The sequence below is a fragment of the Dendrobates tinctorius genome, unplaced genomic scaffold, assembly GCF_039654945.1.
Source record: "Dendrobates tinctorius isolate UK_male_01 unplaced genomic scaffold, ASM3965494v1 ptg000005l, whole genome shotgun sequence".
Taxonomy (NCBI): domain Eukaryota; kingdom Metazoa; phylum Chordata; class Amphibia; order Anura; family Dendrobatidae; genus Dendrobates; species Dendrobates tinctorius.
Window position 1 is genome coordinate 16,434,554 of NW_027361673.1, and position 22,255 is coordinate 16,456,808.

At 39.7% G+C, this 22,255-nt stretch overlaps 1 protein-coding gene across 3 annotated transcripts in view; it reads right to left on the reverse strand.

The window, feature by feature from the left end:
• Positions 1–22,255, reverse strand: part of NEK10 (NIMA related kinase 10) — a 419,159-nt gene that overhangs the window by 274,666 nt on the left and 122,238 nt on the right. For all 3 annotated transcript variants that reach the window (XR_012230919.1, XM_073568458.1, XM_073568451.1), the window contains exons 12-15: positions 21,224–21,448; positions 13,606–13,745; positions 12,223–12,284; positions 3,802–3,885 (exon numbers count right to left, since the gene is read on the reverse strand). Coding sequence is in view for 2 of the 3 variants with exons in the window: in XM_073568458.1 (XP_073424559.1) it covers positions 3,802–3,885; positions 12,223–12,284; positions 13,606–13,745; positions 21,224–21,448 (511 nt within the window). In the remaining variant the exon portion in view is untranslated. The remainder of the gene's footprint in view (positions 1–3,801; positions 3,886–12,222; positions 12,285–13,605; positions 13,746–21,223; positions 21,449–22,255) is intronic.

Genomic DNA, 22,255 nt, shown 5'->3' on the forward strand with positions numbered 1-22,255 from the left:
ACACACATTGAGCTTTATATATTAGATTTTTGAGTAAAATGTAAATTGTTCTTTTAGTCTATAAACTTCTGACAACATGTCTCCGAATTTCCAAGCCAAAAATTATGTATTTTTTTCTGACAAAGAAAAATGGTCAGAATTAAAAAACAAACAAACAGTGCTTTCAGATCTCAAATAATGCAAAGAAAACAAGTTCATAATCATTTAGAAACAACAATACTAACGTTTTAACTCAGGAAGAGTTCAGAAATCAATATTTTGTTGAATAACCATGATTTTTAATCACAGCTTTCATGCGTCTTGGCATGCTTTCCACCAGTCTTGCACACTGCTTCTGGCACAAAAATTTAAGCAGTTCTTCTTTGTTTGATGGCTTGTGATAATCCATCATCCTCTTGATTACATTCCAGAGGTTTTGAAAGGGGTTCAGCTCTGGAGAATGGGCTGCCCATGACATGGTTTTGATGTGGAGGTCTCTTAATTTTTTCCAGAGCTGTAAGCTTTTGGCATTATTTATATTTGGGGGATTTATTTATAGGTGTGAAATTAGTGACACTTCTTGAACTTGTGCGAAAATACAAATAATCATCATTGCTGTTGATGGTTGAAAAAAGTTTCAGTGAACTTAACCACTATATGACAGATGCTGGATGAATAAATTGCTTCCTTTTCTTAGCCTGAGGTGCCTATGGGATGAAATATGAGGTTCTCGTCTACTTTGTGGATGTCAACCACATACCATATGAATTTCTGATGACTGTCACTACCCTAGCTGTTAGATGTAGATATTGATGTGGATAGAGCTTCTTTCCAAACAGAATATTAAACATAGAGCAGTACACAGATGAAACATCATGTTAGAACTTAGCAATGGCAAATCCTCAGACATTGAGGCATAGAAATAGATGTAAGCTATAATTTAAAAAATTCTAATCAATAATGTATGTAGTCGATCTAGTTGCTGCAAACTGATTGTCAGCAAGCATAAAGGGATTTTTCTAGTTCCATTGCCTGGTTTTACTTTAAATAAACATTTTCTTACCTTACTTGTTATTATTTATTTTAAAGCACCTTTAATGAGAGGGCACTATATCTAACCCTAATTCCAAATAAGTTTAGACAATGTGTAAAAAAACCAAGAACACATTTCAAAAATGTTGTGACAGAGTTAACAAAAAGCTGGAAAAGTTAAGTGATATTAATTAAAAAAAAAACAGTTGGGCAATCAAGTGTAAAAATAAGAATGTTAGAGAGGCAGAGTCTCTCAGAAGAAAACATGGTCAGAGATTGACCAGTCTGAGAACATCTATGTGGGATAATTTCAGAAAAAATGTTCTATAATATAAAATTACAAAATTGTTGACTATCCCACCATCCACAGTATATATCATCAAAAGATTCAGTGATTCTGGAGAAATCCATATGAACAAGGGAAAAGGCAGACAGTCAATAATAAATGCTCGTGATCTGAAAACAGGCATGATTCGGTCATGTAAATCACTAATAAGGCTTAGGAATACTTCCAAAAATCAAGGTATGTGAACACAATTTGCTGTGAAATCTACAAATGCAAGTTAAAGCTCTATCATGCAAAGGAGAAGCCATATAAAGACAGAAACGCTGCTGTCTTCTCTGGTCCAGAGCTCTTTTATAATGGACTGAGGTAAAATGGAAAACTATTCTGAGGTCAGTTGAATCAAAATTTGAAGTTCTTTATGGAAACCTTGGATGTCATGTTCTGTGGCATCAAGAATAAAGGGATTGTCCAGCTTGTTACTAGTTTACAGTAAAAAAGCCACCATCTCTGAAGACATCGTGGTTGTATTAGTGCCTAAAGAATGTGCAGCTTAGGCTGGTTTCACACTTGCGTTATTTTGCGCTGCTTTTTAGCGCAAAAAAACGCATGCGTTTTTTCCCCTATACTTTAACATGGGTGCGCATATGTGCGCATACATATGCGCACGTACGCGTTTGTATGCGTATGCGGTTTTTTGCAGTGTGCGCTCTGGCGCACAAAATGCATCCTGTTGCATTTTTTGTGCATCCGACTTGCCCCAAAAAAACGCATGCGCACGCAATGCGTTTTGTTACAGCAAAACACCCATTAAAGTCTATGGGTGCGCATACGTGCGCATTGTAATGCGCACGTATGCGCAAAAAAAGCATGCATTTTTTTAAAAAATGCACCAAAACCCGCAAAAAAAGGACACAAACGCATGATGCATTTTTTTCATGCGCTTGTGTGCACAAAAAAACGCGCAGCAAAAAAACGCAAGAGTGAAAGTAGCCTTACACATCTTTAAAGGCAGTATTAGTGCTGAGCATTATATAGAGGTGTTAGAACAACAAATGTTCCCATCCAGATAATGGATATTTCAGGGAAGGTCTTGTATATTTCACAAAACATTGACTATACCCCATACTGAATCTGTAGATGGGTGGACAAATGCGTGGACTCGGACAAATGTAAATAGTTAAAATGCATATGTGCCACATGACATGTATCTCTGTCTGGTGTATACTGTGCCTCATATTGTTGTAAATACGTAGTTACTGTTTATTGGAAAGTTGCAGTTAGGGCTGTGGCCACTAGGGGGAGACACAATGCAGGGAAAGGAAAGGCCTTAACAACAGCTAATGCTAGGAAAAGCCAAGTCATGGTGGGCGGAGCTAGTGGAACAGGAGAAGGGGATTTCCAGACTGAAGGGATAAAAGGGGGAGGTTCCGAGACCTCAGGAGGAGACAGAGGGAAGAAGAGCTCAGGAATAGACAGAGGAGAGAGACAGAGAAGAAGAGAGAGCACAGAAAGGAGGGTGGCCCCGGAAGACAGCAGAAGGGACACCAGGGTACCAAACTGCTGGAGAGCTGGGCCCAGAAGCGAAGTAGGTGTGGCAGCGGGTGGACGGGCCGAGTAGGTGATTGCTGTGGCCGTGGGCCTAAGGCAGCCATAGTGAGAGAGTCTGAAACGACATTGCACCGGGGAAGCAGAGAAGGAAAAGAAGAGACGTGTTTACGGGTACCCAGGCAGGTGTGTAGTAGCTGTCCGGAACTGCTGATGCTGGAAAAGGAACCTAAATAAAAGATATCTGTTTGAACGTTTACGGGCTCCAGTCGCCAGTCTTTGGGAACACACTTTGGCCATTGCAAGGTGCGGAGTGTGCAGAAGGGACCACCCCCCCAGTCGGCACACGATCCTACACATCCATCAGTACAGCATGGCTCTGCAGAAGTAGAGTTCAGAGATGAACTGGCCGCCTGCAGTACACAATGTTCTCCAATATAAAACATTTCGTACATTAAGAAACTAAAAATCTAGCAAAGGAGACTTAGGACTGTTGGGCAGATACAATCCTACATTAGACAAGATACAACATTCCTCTCCTAAAACTTCAGCAATTGGTACTCTCATTTTACACTCTGTTTTTAATCATGGGATGTCATAGACTTAATGGAAAAGAGAAGAATTAGCTGGGTAGAATGAGCAATTGTAAGTACACAGTGCTACATAATATGATGATAGCAATATGATACGAGGATAAAAACATTGATGGGACTGCTTCTTTAACCAAATACCAATAAACTCTGCATTTCATTTTGAGTAAGTCTAAATATGGAGATTACCAGGCCTTTTTCATTTCTTGGTTTGCAGGGAAATTTTTCAATATTTCTTTCAAAACTCTCTCTTTAAAAAGAGACCTGTATTACGACCTGTATTAGAACCCATTATGTAGTAGCACCCTAATAAAATCAATGAGTAATATCACAATGTGTGTAAAATGTAAAAATAGATTACAATCTTACCTGTAATATTGTACATTTGCTTTTAATACAGTCATGTTGTCGGCTTGGTAAAATCAGCATACCAATAATGTAAACACCATTCTCCTACAGAGGATACAAGTAGACATTACTCTAACAGTGTTAGGCCCCATTCCATATGTCCATGTCTGCGGTATGTCTGTCATTCATTTTCACACGTACTAGAGACATGTACAAACGCACACTCATTATAATCTATGTTGCTGCTTACACCAGCAGCATGGCTCACAGGGAACCATACAAGGTTATGGATCCATGTAAATCATTTGCGCACACAGATGACATCCGTATGCCATCCATTTGACATGTACCGGAATAGAAGGCCGAATAGAAATTACAGATTTTAATGTGTTAAAGATGTGTAAAGATTAGAGATGCGCGAACCTGAACAGTAAAATTTGGCGTCCATACCGAACACTTATGGGCACGGACACTGAACATGGACTTCAGCTTGGAGTCCGTGTTACTGTTTGGATTCGGCTGCCTGAACCCCGAGTGTTTATGACGCTGTCATGTAAAATAATCACTGCTGGTCACAGAGCCGGGGTCCCCACAATGTTTACTTCTGGTCATTGATGTCAACTGATGGGACTACAGCTGCCGATAATAACAGTGAAAGCAGGAGCAGCTGATGGGAGTATTTATCAGCCAGCACCTGCACTGTAAATAAATTAATGACAAAAAAAGCGGAATGAGTTCTCCAGTATTTTTGATAATCAGCCAGGCAAAACTCACAGCTGGGGGTTGAAACCCTCAGCTGTCAGCTTCAGCAAGTCTGGTTATCAAGAATAGAGGGGTCCCTCAGACTCCTTTAAATTTTCACTCTATGTTTCATTACAGCCATTTGTTAAATTAAAAAAGTTCATTTTTTCCTCATTAATGTACACTCTGCACCCCATCCTGACTGAAACAAAAACAGAAATGTAGAAATGTTTGCAAATGTATTAAAAAAAGAGAAACTGAAAAATCACATGGTCATAAGTATTCAGACCCTTACTCAGTATTGAGTTGAAGCACCCTTTTGAGCTAGTGCAGCCATGAGTCTTCTTGGGAATGATGCCACACAAGTTTTTCACACCTGGATTTGGGGATCCTCTGCCATTCTTCCTTGCATATCCTCTCCAGTTCTGTCAGGTTGGATGGTGAACGTTGGTGGACAGCCATTTTCAGGTCTCTCCAGAGATGCTCAATTAGGCTTAGGTCAGGGCTCTAGCTGGGCCAGTCAAGAATGGTCACAGAGTTGTTCTGAAGCCACTCCTTTGTTATTTTAGCTGTGTGCTAAGGGTCATTGTCTTGTTGGAAGGTGAACCTTCAGCCAAGTGTGAGGTCTAGAGCACCCTGGAAGAGGTTTTCATCCAGGAGATCTCAGTACTTGGCCGCCTTCATGTTTCCTTCAATTGCAACCAGTCGTCTGTCACTGCAGCTGAAAAATACCCTCACAGCATGATGCTGCCACCACCATGTTGGGATTGTATGGGGCAGGTGCCTAGTTTTCTCCACACATATCACTTAGAATTATCACCAAAAAGTTCTATCTTTGTCTCATCAGACCAGAGAATTTTATTTCTCATAGTTTGGGAGTCCTTCATGTGTTTTTTTTTTAGCAAACTCTATGCGGGGTTTCATATGTCTTGCACTGAGGAGAGGCTTCTGTTGGGCCACTCTGCCATAAAAGCCCAACTGGTGGAGGGCTGCAGTGATAGTTAACTTTCTACATTTCTGTTTTTTTCAGTAAAGATGGGGTGCAGAGTGTACATTAATGAGAAAAAAATAAACTTTTTTGAATTTGCCAAATGGCTGCAATGAAACAAAGAGTGAAAAATTTAAAGGGGTCTGAATACTTTCCGTACCCACTGTATTTTTTTATTATTTAAATAAATCATTTTAAAAACAGCGTAGGGTCCCTCCCATTTTTGACAAACATCCTTGCTAAAGCAGACAGCTGGGGGCTGGTATTCTCAGGCTGTTAAGGGGCCATGGATATTGGGCCCATGAGTCTAGAAAAGGGAGCTCCTAGCCACCCAGAAAAGGCGCGTCTACTAGATGCGCCAATTCTGGCGCTTTGCCGGTTCCCCCCCAGTTGCTCTGTAGCTGTAGCAAGTGGAGTTCAAATTTGTGGGGTTGATGTCACCTTTGTATTGTCAGGTGACATCAATCCCATGGGTTAGTAATGGAGAGAAGTCTATAAGTCACCTATCCATTATGAATCCTATAGTTATATGGTAAATAATGACACAGCCAGAATAAAGTCTTTTAATTGAAATAAAACAAAACACACTTTCACTTTTTTATTTAAAAATAACAAAACACAGTTATACTCACCTAACGCCTATCCCACCAAAGCCCTTGTCTCCTGTAATGAAACAATAAAAAACAACAATATCCCTCACCTGTCTGCCATTTTGTCCCACACAATAATCCATGTCTGGGGGATAAATAGGTTTCAACCTGGAGGATGCCAAGATGCGGCCGTCCAGGCATAGAACCACTGGTGAATGAGATGCTGCAAGCTCAGCCCCAGTGACTAGCGGTGACATCATCGAGGTTACTGTCGGTCACAGAGGCTGCAGTCCCAGCTGGCAAATGAACTGCGGTGACCTCTGCACCATGAGAAAAAATCTCAGGCTGCAGAGGCGAGTTCACTGCAGTTCAAATTCACCACAGTGAAATTCTTCCTGTGAACTCGCCTCTACACTGTGAGATCTGCACCCCCCAAGTTCCTTACCAGTGTGTTGCCTCACTTCTTTTTACATGTTTTTATATATGGATTTTGCAATAAATGAAAATTGTTCTTTTTAATCTAGTCCTTGTTTAAAGCTTTTTCTTTGGTGACTTATTATTTAGCTTTATGGCGTCTACAATTTAGTGGATAATAATTTTGGTGTATATATGTATTTATTAGGTAATACATGTACAGTAAGCTACAAATGCAAGGCATAAATTTCCATTCTGCATTCTATTCCGGTACGTTTCACATAGGCAGCACACGTATGTCACACCGACCGCACACTGATGGTCAACACGTACACACGAATGGCACACGGACGGTTAACAGAAAACCTCAAGGATAGTATAAACGGACGGTATCACGCATATTTTTTTAAGCAGACATGTGAAGAGGGCCTTAAAGTGATTTTGTTGAGGTAAAGGAACATATTCAGTAACCCTTTTCCTTAAAAAGCCATTAAATGGTATCAATTTGGAAACCTTTTGTTCCTTCATTGATTAGAAATTCCTATAACTGGTAACATATCACAGTTCAAAGTGCTATTATTTCAACAATAATCCTGAAAATAGAGCATTTAGACATGACTTGTAGAAACAAAATCCTGTGCAAAGCTGTTAGCAGATTTATTTTCTAAGTAGCATATGAAAGTAAAGCGCTAGAATTTTAAAAATGTCTTGTTTCCTAAGGGTAATACCGATATTTTAGATGTGCACATTTTAGGAAGTTTGCAAGACATAGTCCTGATGGTATCCTTAATAGGAGAAAATATGTGATTATTTGGCAGCCTCTTTTCTGTTTACTTTGCAAATTCAATATTATAAAGTTAATAGAGTTTTCCAGGCTGGAGAAGAAAGTCTGCATTTATTCTATTTGACTGTAAAGTTTTGAATCCTCCCAGCGTGTGCACTGCACATTGTCAGGATTTTCTGGTGTTGATGGCGAGAGCAGGCTGTCACTAGACCACAAGTATGCGATCTGCATACATACAGTCACATGCTGACTAGACGTACTCGAGACTCACTCAATTCACTGGTCTTGAGCATGTCCATGGACATCTAGTCAGAATGTGGCCAAAAGTATGCACATCGCAAATTTGCAGTTACGTTACGCGATTGCCCGTTGTCACCGGAGAATCCTAACAGCGTGTGATGCGAGTACTGTGAGGATTCATTAGTCTGTGGTCACGTAGACCTGAACAACTCCTTTAATCAAAACATTAAAAAATATATAAATGACAGTTTCTAGTAAAATCTTATTTCATTCAGTGTGTTTTTTAAAAATAATGTACTAATTAAAAATTACCATAAATAGTTTGTATGCACTTGAAGTTTACAGATCATTTTTATATTTTTTATAAGTCTCAAATTCTGCACTGATTAATTTTCTATTTTTTTCTTTATTATTTGATCTTTGATTTTCTTAATTAAGCTCCAATTCTACAGTTAAAACTGCCAAGCATTTAAAACTAAAAAAGACAGAAACAAAACTTTGGAGATTGAATCTTAAAACATATCTTGTAAATATATGTGCATAGAGAAACTATGCAGTCCTATGTAAACCAAGCTCACACAAAAGGTATTCTTTGGTTACACTACAAAAATCTCCACGTAGTCTGACTATGGATTCACATATACTGAAGTGACTTTGTACACATCAATTTAGAGGCATCTGTGATCAGTGCAGGTCACTATTATTCATAGATGTCTTGTCATACATGTCTTAGAACACTACTGAACTCATCTGTCAACCAAACTGGTGTATGAAAGAGAAGGAGAAGGACCAGGTAAACAAGCTAGGGGGATTGAGAGAATGGAGAAGAGGACATGCTTCACAAGGACAGCCCGCTAATGTCTTATCTTGCATCTTCATAAGCAAGTATGCTAAGAAATAGAGGAAAAAACTATAATGTGCATAGACACAGTTCTAAAAATATTATTTTTCACTCTAAGAATATGTTAAATGGAATTTGTTAGTAAGATGACCCCACCCCACCCCAAACCGTGAATGTTGGCTTGTAGATCTTTGAAAGGTCACTCCATAGACACCTTTATGTCTTTGTATCTTTTATCAATCTAAATTAGTGTTTAACTCAAATGCAAATGAGGAGTTAGATGCTCAAGATCCGACAGCTGTGGGGATGTTTAACAAATGTATAAGTGTAAAGCATCCCAAGACTAAATGAAGTTCAAAGTGTATGGGGGGGAATTGGTGAGTTACAAGTACCAGTCTATCCGCATCTGCTGTCCATATAGACTTATTTTGTAAAGTGTGTATTGTTCTTGTAATGTTCTTGATCTTTGTTCTGCTGCTGTAATACTGTAATTTCCTCCGGGATCAATAAAGTTTATCTAATCTAATCTAATCTAATCTAATCAAGATGTGACAGGGAACTTTGCAAGCCTCTACATCCCAACCTTGTTTCCTCACTCTCCATCACCAACCACTTTAGCTTGATAGCCTAGTGTTTGGTTCATACAGACAGTATCAGTGAGCAATCTTTAAAAAAGAGGCTGATGATTGGTCAAGAAAAAAAATAAAAAAAATGGAGAGGAAGAGGGTTAGGAAGTGCTCTATCACACCTAGGGCACTTTACACCACATTAGCATTTGAAGTAACGCTAATGTCTAAGGAATCTAAAAAAGGATAAAAGATATACATTGTGTGCAGAATTATTAGGCAAGTTGTATTTGAGACGATTCTTTTTATTATTGAACAACAACTATGTTCTCAATCAACCAAAAAGACTCATAAATATCAAGGCTTAATATTTTTGGAAGTTGGAGTAGGGTTTTTTAGATTTAGCTATCTTAGGAGGATATCTGTTTTTTTCAGGTAACTATTACTGTGCAGAATTATTAGGCACCTTAATAAAAACCAAATATATACCCATCTCACTTGTTTATTTTCACCAGGTAATCCAATATAACACAAAATTTAGAAATAAACATTTCTGACATTCAAAAAAAAAAAAAAATCAGTGACCAATATAACCACCTTTCTTTACGATGACACTCAAAAGTCTTCCATCCATAGATTCTGTCAGTTTCTTGATCTGTTTACAATCAACATTGCGTGCAGCAGCCACCACAGCCTCCCAGACACTGTTCCGAGAGGTGTACTGTTTTCCCTCCCTGTAGATCTCACATTTTATGAGGGACCACAGGTTCTCTACGGGGTTCAGATCAGGTGAACAAGGGGGCCATGTCATTATTTTTTCTTCTTTTAGACCTTTACTGGCCAGCCACGCTGTGAGTATTTGGATGCATGTGATGGAGCATTGTCCTGCATGAAAATCATGTTTTTCTTCAACAATACCGACTTCTTCCTGTACCACTGCTTGAAGGTGTCTTCCAGAAACTGCCAGTAGGTCTGGGAGTTGAGCTTTTCTCCATCCTCAACCCGAAAAGGTCCCACAAGTTCATCTTTGATGATACCAGCCCATACCAGTACCCCACCTCCACCTGGCTGGCGTCTGAGTCGGAGTGGAGCTCTCTGCCCTTTACTGATCCAGCCTCGGGCCAATCCATCTGGCCAATCAAGAGTTGCTCTCATTTCATCAGTCCATAAAACCTTAGAAAAATCAGTCTTAAGATATTTCTTGGCTCAGTCTTGACGTTTTATCTTATGTTTCTTGTTGAAAGGTGGTCGTTTTTGAGCCTTCCTTACTTTGGCCATGTCCCTGAGTATGGCACACCTTGAACTTTTTGATACTCCAGTAACGTTGCAGCTCTGAAATATGGCAAAACTGGTAACAAATGGCATCTTGGCAGCTTCACGCTTGATTTTCCTCAATTCATGGGCAGTTATTTTACACCTTTTTTATCAACACGCTTCTTGCGATCCTGTTGGATATTTGCCATGAAACGCTTTATAGTTCGGTGATCAAAAGTTTGGCAATTTCAAGACTGCTGCATCCCTCTGCAAGGCATCTCACAATTTTTGACTTTTCAAAGTCTGTCAAATCTCTCTTCTGACCCATTTTTCCAAAGGAAAAGAAGTTGCCTAATAATTAAGCACACCTTATATAGGGTTTTGATGTCATTAGACCATACCCCTCCTCATTACAGAGATGCAAATCACCTGATTTACATAATTGGCTTTTGGCTTTCAAGCCTATACAGCTTGGAGTAGGATAACATGTATAAAAAGGTTGATGTGATCAAAATACTCATTTGCCTAATAATTCTGCACCCAGTGTAAAGGTTTTGAGGGATTTACATTTCAAAGATCTGCAAGCTCATATCTGCAGTTTGGGGAAAGCGTTAATATTATTGACAGATTCCCTTTAATATAATACAGATTACTGAGTTTACTACATCATTGGAAATTGGCTTGTCAAATGTTTGTCTGGCATCTCCAATCAGACATCTGGAGGTGTGCTGTATTTCTGGGGGGAAGGAATTGTCATGATCCGTATGTTTTATTCTTTTATTTTTATGTAGATGTGTTTTAATGGTTTAATTTAGAGAAAACTGCCCTCTAACAACCACAGTAATAATTCCTTGTGTAGGGGTGAAGAGCATGATGTGACACATCTCTGGAGACCCCTGTTGTTTTAAATGTATGAAAATGTACTGTACTGTATGTGTTATCTTCTGGGAGGCTGCAGTTCCTGTTGTCAGGGTGACAGGGTTAACTGTAGGGGTGGCCCATGGTTGTTGAGGAGTAATGGGGACCTGTGTGTTAGTTCCTGGTAGTTAGTCATTAGTGAGCTGGAGGCAAGGAAGGACACAAGTACTGTGTCACCATCCAGAACCACTAACAATGTTCCACTGTATTGTGCAGAAGAGAACAGCAAGCATATTTCCTGTTATCCTCTGTACATAACTTTTATTGTCAGTAAAAAGAACTTTATTTTTACCAACTTATCTGGTTTCCTCATCGCAGGTGTAAATGGGTCGGAAGCTGCACAAATTATGGCAGAGCTGAGCCTGATGGTGTCCACAGCAACAACCCAACCACACATACACAGTCAGGATCCCGTTTTATGTAGTGTGTCCCGGGGTGTGGAAGATGAGTACCTCACCGATGGCTACAGCCCCACGTTACACCTGTATACCACTAATTTCTGCATTACTTCATGAGAATACGTCAGTCCTTGTTCCTGAGTGTAAAGTAAATATGTGCCTATATGTCATTTCCATGGTTTTAATAATATTTCTACTCATTCCAATTTAAAAAATAAATATTTTTTCCCTGACAGGTGCGTATACACATTCATTTCAATCTCTGTTCTAAAAATTAAGCTAAATAAAATTATATCATGAAACTATTAAGAATTTTGGATCTATGCAACAAAGAAAAAATAAAGGAACTTTGTAAATCTAACAGATGCTGTGTTAACAAGTCCCAAAAAGTGTGAAACAGGTGGATTCTAGGATTCTGTTCTTTGCAAATTTGTCATAGAGTTTTATTGAAGGAAAGCCATTTGTAACTGTAAAAATGTCTAATGAAAAAATGTAACTTTAAACTCCAGCGGACAAAATCCAGGATGCAAAATTTTAAAAAGTTTTTTCTTGCATTAGCAAAGATTTTTATTATTAAAGTCCATCATAAAAATGTCTGCTTGTTAAAAAATGTTCTGCGTTTATAGAGAAGAGAAATGCATAATTTAAGACAAATGTTTAAAACTTTCCTTCCAGAAACCTTCCAGAGAACTAGGACTATGACTGTACCTGAACTACTTGATGGGCGTTTGAATCATTGAGCACAAGTTCAGTAAGCGCTGCGCAGCAAGCTGGAATGAGAAAGAGAAGTTTTTGCTCATTTACATTCAGATTAGCTGCAATATGGCTTCGTATTTTGGTAGGGAGATAAAAACACAAATTGCTTATGCAGATTTATGCTAAAAAAATAGTTTAGGTCAATGATAGGGTTACAGTACAGTTCACATGGAGTTTCTGAAAATCGATTTTTCGGGCTGAAAAATCCACATAAAAAATTGCTTTGAAAAGCTAAGGCGCCAATGTATCAAACAGCGTGCCTTAGAATTCTAATGTAAAACCGCTTGATATTTCTCAAAATTTTTATGCAACTCATAGTTGCACAAAAATGTTATGACTTTTGGCATTTTTTTTAATCTGGTCATAAGTTTTTTAGTTTGTTTTTTATGTTATGGAGCTTTTTTTTCAAGCAGAAATGCCTCAAGGATTGACACGTTTCTTTTTCCACATGAAAAATCCACATGTACAGGAGCATGTGCACTAAAAGACTAAAGAAGTAAACTCTCATTGAAATGATTTGGAAGCTCACTGAATGGTTTTTGAAGTTTTTTTTTTTCATGGGGATTTCAGAGCCAATGTTCTCAAAAATCTAAGTAAAAAACTGTCAACATACTCTCAAACAGTAATGTCTAAAACAGCTAACCAGATATAGGACGAGTAGAGATAGATAATACTGTCTATCTACCTTTAGCTATACAATACTTAAAAATTGTATACATTATCAAAACCATAATCTACTTTTGTACATTTTGCATATTTTATATCAATAAAAAATCATTAAAGCATAGAACTATGGGGGACGGGTTGCAATGGTTGTGGTAGTACCTGGTCTTTGTAGCCTAGGGAGTCCAAAAGGTCATACAACTCCATATGAGTTGAGAGGTCATTTACAGAATTTCCACTCAGTCCAAAAAGCTTTATGTTACACCTGTGCCAAAATATCACTGGAAATACAGTCTACAGTGTGAGATGGCAGGAGTCCACTGAGGCCAGTGGTTGTCTGCTGTGGACACATGTTGCAGAAGGAACATCCATGCTGGAGCCTTGTAAAAGTAGACTGGGGGGATCACAGAGAGGTGGAACTGGAGCAACAGGGGCTCAACAGGAAAATAATGACTATTTTGTCATTTCTCAGCATAACATACCTTTCCATTTGTTTTTATTCTGAAAAAGGGCAACCAGAAAAGGTCACCTTCAGGATGACCAAAACTTATCTCCCGCAGATTTTCACTTTTTTCAACATTAGTTTTTGTAAATTAGTTTACAAGTTGAAAACAAAGCCATCTACTACCCATTGCTCATTCAACATATACAGTACATGACAAATAATGTTACCCGCTTGAAGTGAAAGGGTATTTTCTTGTATTTCTCTGGGGCTCAGGTCTTCAGATAAGTAAAGATGTCGAATTCGGCCTGCAGCGTTTGCACTTGACAAGCTCCCAATGGAGGAGCGATCAGAAACTAGATACTGTTCCCTGGAAGAATGTAAAAGTGATATATTACAAAGGTTGTGATGTTCGGCAAGAGCATTTCTGTGACAGTATGTAATGAATCCCTGGCCGCTTCTGTGCAGATGAGAGAAGTTACCATTTCTTAGATTTTCACATTTTAAAAAAGTCAGCATTTCTGAGCTTAATTTGCTCTACTTTACTAAGATCTGGCTATACTATGTAACTGCTCACATAAACACAATCACGGTAGAATAATTGCCATCAAAGGTAAAAATCCAGAAGGAATGATCATTTATATCTGTACAGTATGTGTAGAAACCTTAGTACCTTGATCTCTTTTTTTCCTCTATTCAAGGATCAAACAGTATGTAACATCATCTGCTTATGAGTACTCTTATGAGTTTTTATGCTAATGTTTTCCAACACTATTTGTCCTCTAAGTCATCTCAACTGCTTTTATTACCTGCGCTTCATCTAGGAGTGCATGTGTGTGTCGGTCTAGGCTATTAACCTCTTCATAACCTTATGATTTTCCATTTTTGCCCTTTGTTTTTTCCTCTCCTTCTTCCAAGAGCCATAACTTTTTTATTTTTCCATCAATATTGCAGTGCAAGGGCTTGCTTTTTTGTTTTTTGTTTTGACATTATTGACTTTACCATATAGTGTACTCAAAAACGGGAAAAAAATTCCAAGTGCAGTGAAATTGCCAAAAAAGTGCAATTCCACAATTTTGGGGGGTGTTCATTTACCATGTTCACTATATGGTAAAACGATCCTGGCAATGTAATTCCCCAGGTCAGTATGAGTACAGAGATACTAAGCATGTAATGGTTCTTTGTTATTTAAGTGATGAAAAAAAAATCAGAAATTTGTAAGAAAATAAAATTTCGCTTATGTCGTCAATTTCCCAAGACCCATAGCGTTTTCAATTTTCGCTATATGGGGCTGGGTGGTGCCTTATTTTTTGCGCCCTGACTGAGCTAACATTTTTATTTATACTGTTTTGGAGTAGATACGATGCTTTGATCACCTTTTATTGTATGATATTGCAATGTTGCTGTGGCCAAAAATATTGTAATTTGGGCATTTTTATTTCTTTTCGTTACGCTGTTTACCAGTCGGAATAATTTACTGTATATTTTCATCGATCGGACATTTCTGAAAGCAGCAATATCAAATATGTGTATTTTTTTTTTCAATGGAGCAAAAGGTGGGGTGATTTGAACTTTTGTGTTGTTGTATTTTTTTTCACACTTTTTCCTGACTTCATAAATCCCCTTAGGAGACTGAAAGTGAACCTGTCAGCAGGATTGTGCTCAGTAAACTACAGACACTGTCAAGTTGGCCTAACTAAAATGATACCTTGGGAGATGAAATCCATCTTGTGGTTGTTTAATCTTTATTTTCATTTTTTCAGTTAATGAGACTCCTGTGCTGTGGGGCAGCCTGTGGGGGGTTTTATGTGGTGCTCTGATTACATATGAATCCTTACGGGCTTATGACAGTTCACTGATCCCTCAGTGACCTGCCCCCTATTTTACATACTATCCTGGTCTTTGTGCTATTGCTCCTTGCCTTGTCTCATACCTGTCCTCTCTACCCTCCAGGAGGCACTATATCTGCGTCTCTGTGTCTTTGTTCCAGTACCTTGTCTCGCACCATTACCTAGTCTGAACTCAGTCCTACCGCTGTCTCTCGGTCTCCTTGTCTGTGGCTCCTTTCCCTGCTGTGTCTATCCTTATGTACTCTCCGTCTGCCTGTGCTCTGCACTCTTGCAGCTCTACCTCTGCTCCATACTCTTGCGGTTCTGCCAGCTCCGCACTCTTGAGGCTCTGCCTGTGCTTCACACTCTTGTGGCTCTGCCTGTGCTCCACACTCTTGCGGCTCTGCCTGTGCTCCACACTCTTGCGGCTCTGCCTGTGCTCCACACTCTTGCGGCTCTGCCTGTGCTCCACACTCTTGCAGCTCTTGTCTGTGCTCCGCACCCCTGCGATTCTGCTTTGCTCTGCTTCTGCAGAACCTCTTGCTGCTAACTGAAGCTCCTCTCCGCAGCCTTGCGGTTCTTCACCAGCGTGAACAGGTCCAAACCTGTTCCTTCATACCCATCTATATTTCCATCCATCCCGTACCAGCACCTGCACCTCCTGTGTGAACAAGTCTCTACCTATCCCATACACAACTCCTTCCTGCTCGAGTCCCTGTGCCTTCCCAGTGTCTCAGTCGTGCCCACCTGCCAGTGTCCCAGCTGTGCCCGCCTACCAGTGTCTCAGCCGTGCCCGCCTGCCTGTCTGTCAGTCGCACCTGCCCTAGCGTTCTGTTCCCCAGTGGGATCAGCAGCCACAGCCAGACACCGCCCTGGAGTGGCAACTACCTGCCACACAAGCCTGACATCACCATCAGAGGCTCCAGTGAAGACCGAGTTAGCTGCATTAGTTACGATCCTTCCAGGGTAGTCTGCTTCATGGCACAGTGGGTCCACAAGAGAGCTTGACAATGAATATGTAAGCATAGTGCCACATAAATACTCCCCCACAGGCCACCCTGGAGAACGAGAATCTCATTAATTGAAAACTGCAAATAAATATTGAACAACAACCAAAAGATGGATTTAATCAACTTAGGTATCACTGTAATCAGTATAACGGCGCTGGCCTGACAGTGTCTGTAGGTTACTGTGCACAATCCTGCTGACAGGTTCCCTTTAAACACCAAACTTCCCTATACAATAGGATAACTAATTAATCACCACAACTCAAATATGAATAGAACACCACAAACCCTTAAACCAAGCTTATTAAAGCAACACCAGGGAAATCAGAGTATTTTTAGGCTAAAATAACATTTTTTATTAACAACAAGTCTTAAAACCATAACAAAAATGACAACAGAGTATCACTGCAAATGTAGGGAACACGGGGAACCAGAAGGATATATTTCAACACAAGCACATTAATATAAGCACGTTATATCAAAAGAGAAAGCACCAATAAAGCCAATACAAAACGGTAGACCCATATTTACACAATAGAACACCACATGTTCAATCAAAGGAATATAAAAGAGTTCATCTCAATGTGCAAATTCTGAGCAATAACTTACTCTATATAAAGTAACACAATCCCCCGGCCTGCCGCCCCTACGTGCGTTTCGCCGCAGCTTCTTCAGGTGGCGCCTCCTGAAGAAGCTGCGGCATAACGCGAGTAGGGCCGGCAGGCCGGGGGATCGTGTTACTCTATATAAAGCAAGTTATTACTCAGCATTTGCACCTTCAAATTATGTTTACTTCTACACCTTACGCACTTTTTAATTTTATAGTCAGGGGGCACAGTATCTTCATTTTACATTCAGGAGTCACAGTATAGTATATATTACTGCATATATTCAGGAGGCACAGTATATTAATTTTATATTGAGGGGGCACTGTATAGTAATTTTACAATCATAATTATAAATTCAGGGGGAACAGAATAGTAATTTTATTTTCAGGAGGCACAGTATTTTTTTTTATCAGAGGGCACAGTACAAGATCAAGAGACATGTTGCATTCATTTTATATTCAGGCGTCACAGGGTCTTAATAGAAATTCAAAGGGTACAGTATCTTAATTTTATATTCAGGGGGCACTACGGCTTTAGTCAAGGGTCCTGCTGAATCATATTATCCATAAAGACAAAAATGTCCAGGAAGGATGGGAAATCTTGAAAAATAAAATTCTCAAAGCACAATTGTTAACAATTCTGAAAAGAGGGAGGAATAGGAAGCCTTCAAGGAAACCAGAATGGATGAACAGAGAACTTAAGCACATGCTAAAAAGGAAGAAACAAATGTTTATAAAATGGAAAGAGATTCAATGGCTAGCACACGATAGGTGCGGGGGTATGGTGCTAGTGAAGGAGGCTCATGAGTCCCACATAAATGTCTATTAGAATCACTGCACACATACACTTAAGGAGTATTTGCTTATTAGTGAAATTTATTGAAAACAAGTGCTCTTATAGTGATTGCGACAGAATGACGTTTCGGTCATTCAAGACCTTGATCACATAAGTCGCCTTGAACAATGTAGTGGTTCATGAAGGATGTGGTCCTTATGATCAAAATAGGGACAGCGAGTATGCCTGGATAGAGGGATCCGTAGTAGTTCTGAACTAAGGGCTGTCCTGAATTAGGTAATGGTCACTTATGCCTTTAGGTTAGCCAGGGTCAGAGCGGTCGCTCTATGTGGGGTGGTGGCGAGACGGTGGAGTGTGTTAACACTCAGTTGTAGCAAGCAGTTGTAGCAAGGAGGAGTGACCTTGCTACAACTGAGTGTTTTCAATAAATTTCACTAATAAGCAAATACTCCTTAAGTGTATGTGTGCAGTGATTCTAATAGACATATAGGGAGGCATATCTAAAGAAGAATATAATGCTGTCTGCAGAACCTGCAGGGCACAAATCAGATTATCTAAAGCTGACAATGAATTGAGGCTTGCAAGGGACGTCAAAAGCAATAATAAAGGATTTTGGGGATATGTCAAAAGTAAAAGAAAAGTCAAAGATGCTATAGGATTTTTACAGGATGAAAATGATGAAATGGTAAGACAAGATGTTGAGAAGGCCGAACTTTTAAATTCCTATTTTGCATCTGTTTTCTCTCAGAAAGGAAATGTAACATCAACCGTTCTTCACTGTCCTATTAAGGGAATAGAAGAATCCAGGATATCTATAAACAGAAAGATAGTGAGGAAACACTTAGCTAACCTAAATGAATTCAAGTCTCCAGGTCCAGATGAATTACACCCCAGAGTACTGAAGGAGATAGCAGAAGAAATTTTTGAACCCCTCTCCATAATCTTTGAAAATTCTTGGAGAACAGGAGAAGTCCCAAAAGACTGGAGAAGAGCAAATGTTGTTCCTATCTTCAAAAAGGGGAAGAAGGTGGACCCAGGCAACTATAGGCCGGTGAGTCTGACTTCTATACCAGGAAAGATCTTTGAACAAATTATTAAATAACATGTATGTCAGTACCTGCTGGATAAGAATGAAGTGATTAAACAGAGTCAGCATGGGTTTGTAACTAATAAGTCATGTCAGACTAACTTAATTTCCTTCTATGACGTTATCACTGATTGGGTGGATCAGGGAAATGCTGTAGATATAGTATATCTTGACTTCAGCAAAGCATTTGACAAAGTATCTCACACAATCCTTATTGAAAAAATGACTAGGTATGGAATGGACAAGGCAACTGTTAGGTGGATTCATAACTGGCTTAGTGATCGGACCCAAAGAGTGGTCGTAAATGGCTGCACATCCAGTTGGAAGAATGTCTCAAGTGGGGTACCACAGGGCTCTGTCCTGGGCCCTGTATTGTTCAACATCTTTATCAGCGATTTAAATGAAGGAATTGAGGATTAAACTGATTAAATTTGCTGATGACACAAAGCTAGGAGGGATAGCTAATACTAGAGAAGAGAGAGAGAGGATTCAAAAAGATATAAAAAAAACTGGAGCAGTGGACAGCAACTAACAGAATGGTTTTTAACAGGGAAAAATGCAAAGTACTACATCTGGGCAATAAAATAAAAAAAGCATATACAGAATGGGAGGAATAGGGCTAAGCAACAGCACATGTGAAAAAGACTTGGGTATACTAATAGATCACAGACTGAATATGAGTCAACAGTGTGCAGCAGCAAAAAAGGCAAATGCAATTCTAGGATGTATTAACAGAAGCATACAGTCTAGATCACGTGAATTCATTATTGCCCTCTACTCCTCTTTGGCCAGACCTCATCTGGAATACTGTGTCCAGTTTTGGGCGCCACATTTTAAAAAAGACATCAACAAACTGGAGCAAGTTCAGAAAAGAGCGACCAGAATGGTGACCGGTCTGCAAACCCTGTCTTATGAGGAAAGGTTGCATGATTTGGGAATGTTTAGCTTGCAAAAGAGAAGACTGAGAGGAGACTTAATAGCTGTCTACAAATATCTCAAGGGCTGTCACATTGTAGAAGGATCATCTTTATTCTCATTTGCACAAGGAAAGACTAGAAGCAATGGGATGAAACTGAATGGGAGGAGACACAGATTAGATATTAGAAAAAACTTTTTGACAGTTAGAGTGATCAATGAGTGGACAGGCTGCCACGAGAAGTGGTGAGTTCTCCTTCAATGGAAGTCTTCAAACAGAGGCTGGACAGACATCTGTCTGGGATGATTTAGCGAATCCTGCTTTGAGCAGGGGGTTGGACCAGATGGCCCAGGAGGTCCCTTCGAACTCTATGATTCTATGATTCTATGAACCGACAGTTCGTCTCTCAACAATCAAGCCACGCATATGTTTTGTGCAAGAGGCTAACCCATGCGTCACACTGAAAAGGTGTGCCTCTCTTCTTTGCCAGGGGTGTCACAAGGCTGAGAAGATTGGAAAATACTAGTCTAGCTTGAAGAGTTAGGCTGTTTTCACATGTCCCAGTAGTGATCTATCAGAACAGACCCAGCAAGCAAAAAACGGATCCGTTAGCAATGGGAGAAGAGCAGATGGCTAACGGATCTGTTTTTTGCTTTCTGGATCCTTTACAAACAGAAAACAATGGATGGCTATTTAACAAATCTGTTTTCCAAAGACATCAATATTTAAAAAAAGCGATCCAGCAAAGATCAGTTTTGAAAACTGGACTAAAAAGTGGTGTGTTCACAACTTTTTTGACAATGAATTTCTGCTGGAGCCATTCTAACTAATCACTATTGGAAATATCAACAGAGCCTAACTGCACTCATCTCAAAACTCTTGTCATTTCATAGAATCATTTCAAAACATTTAAAGCGAACCTGTCAGCAGTTCTGAACGATACAAGATACGGCCACCACCTTTCAGGGCTTCTCTAGAGCATTCTATAATGCTGTAGATAAGCCCTCGGTCCAACCTGAAAGATAAGAAAAATAAGTTTTTTATACTCACCTGGAGGGGGGGGAGTCCAGTGTAGTCCGGTACGATGGGTGCCGCAGGTCCGGGTACGGCGCCTCCCATCTTCTTGTGATGACGCTCTCTTGTTGCTTCATCACTCTTCGGCATTGTGCTCCTGCACAGGCGTACTTATCTGCCCTGTTGAGGGCAGACCAAAGTACTGCAGTGCGCAGGCGCCGGGAAAGGCCAGAGAGACCCAGCTCCTACGCACTGCAGTACTTTACTCTGCCCTCAACAGGGCTGATAAGTACGCCTGCACAGGAGCGCGATGCTGGGAGTGATGAAGCAACAGGAGGGCAGCATCACAAAAAGGTGCGAGGCGCCAATCCCAGACCTGAAACACCCATCAGACCAGACCGCACCAGACCGCCCCCCACCCCCCCGGATGAGTAGAATAAAACTTATTTTTCTTATCTTTCAGTTCGGATAGGGCTTTAGTCAAAGTTTTGTGCAAATGCAGTTACAGTTTAAAGATGATGTCAGTTCTCCAAAACATTTACATCCACACTTTTTGGCAAATTTACATCTTTGGAATGAATAGTAGTTATACCCTTTTAAAATATGAAGCAGCTGTTTGATTCCTCCCCATGTCCGAATTTCCACACTGATTTCTGGATCTTCACAGATCTGAACCAAAATCCAGACAACGCTCCACAGCAGCTTTAGGTGGTCAGAGTGAAGCAAACTAAGCAAAGTGGGTACACCATCGTAAATCTTCACCTGATCCTTAACATCAGACTCTGAACATAGAAGACGTAGGAGCTCTGCGGAAAGCCTGCAGAATAAACAAACATATTCGTCATGTCTTGATTTCATTTACTTTGTGTATGGCCTCAAAAGTAAAAATAATGTTACACTGTACACAAGTGGTCAAAATTGTTGGTACCCCTCGTTTAATGACAGAAAAACCCACAATGGAGACAGAAATAATAACTTGAATCTGCCAAAAGTAATAATAAATAAAAAATCTATGAAAATGAACAAATGAAAGTCAGACATTGCTTTTCAATTATGCTTCCACAGAATTAAAAAAAAATAAAACTCATGAAATAGGCCTTTGGCTGCTGAAGTCACATGTCCTTCTTCATGTAAAAAGAGAACATGTTGTTTTTGTGCCATTTCTTCAGTGTAACAGTGCACAGAGGCTGCTCCTGCTGCAAGTATTTAGATAGTTCAGATAGGATCCTGTGTGAAATTGACCTTCCAGCACCTAAATTATTTGTATTAATAGTGTGGGTCAGACACTAGGCCACATTTCAGAGCCTAAACCCTTTCTGCTAATAGTGTGAGCCATACACCAGGCCACATTTCAAAATACTATTCATTTGTGCTAATACTGTGGGCCAGACAGCAGGTTACATTTCAAACTCTAAATCCTTTCTAATAGTGTGGGCCATACACCATGCCACATTTCTAAATCTAAATCCTTTCTGCTAATAGTTTGTTCCAGGCACACTATCTCAGCAAATAAATACTGATTGCTAATTTAGTGACAGGTGACTGACAGGTTTGGTACTAGAGTCGCGAAACAGCTGGTTAAAAGAGGGGAAGATTACATCAAACATGATGCTTCTGCATCCTC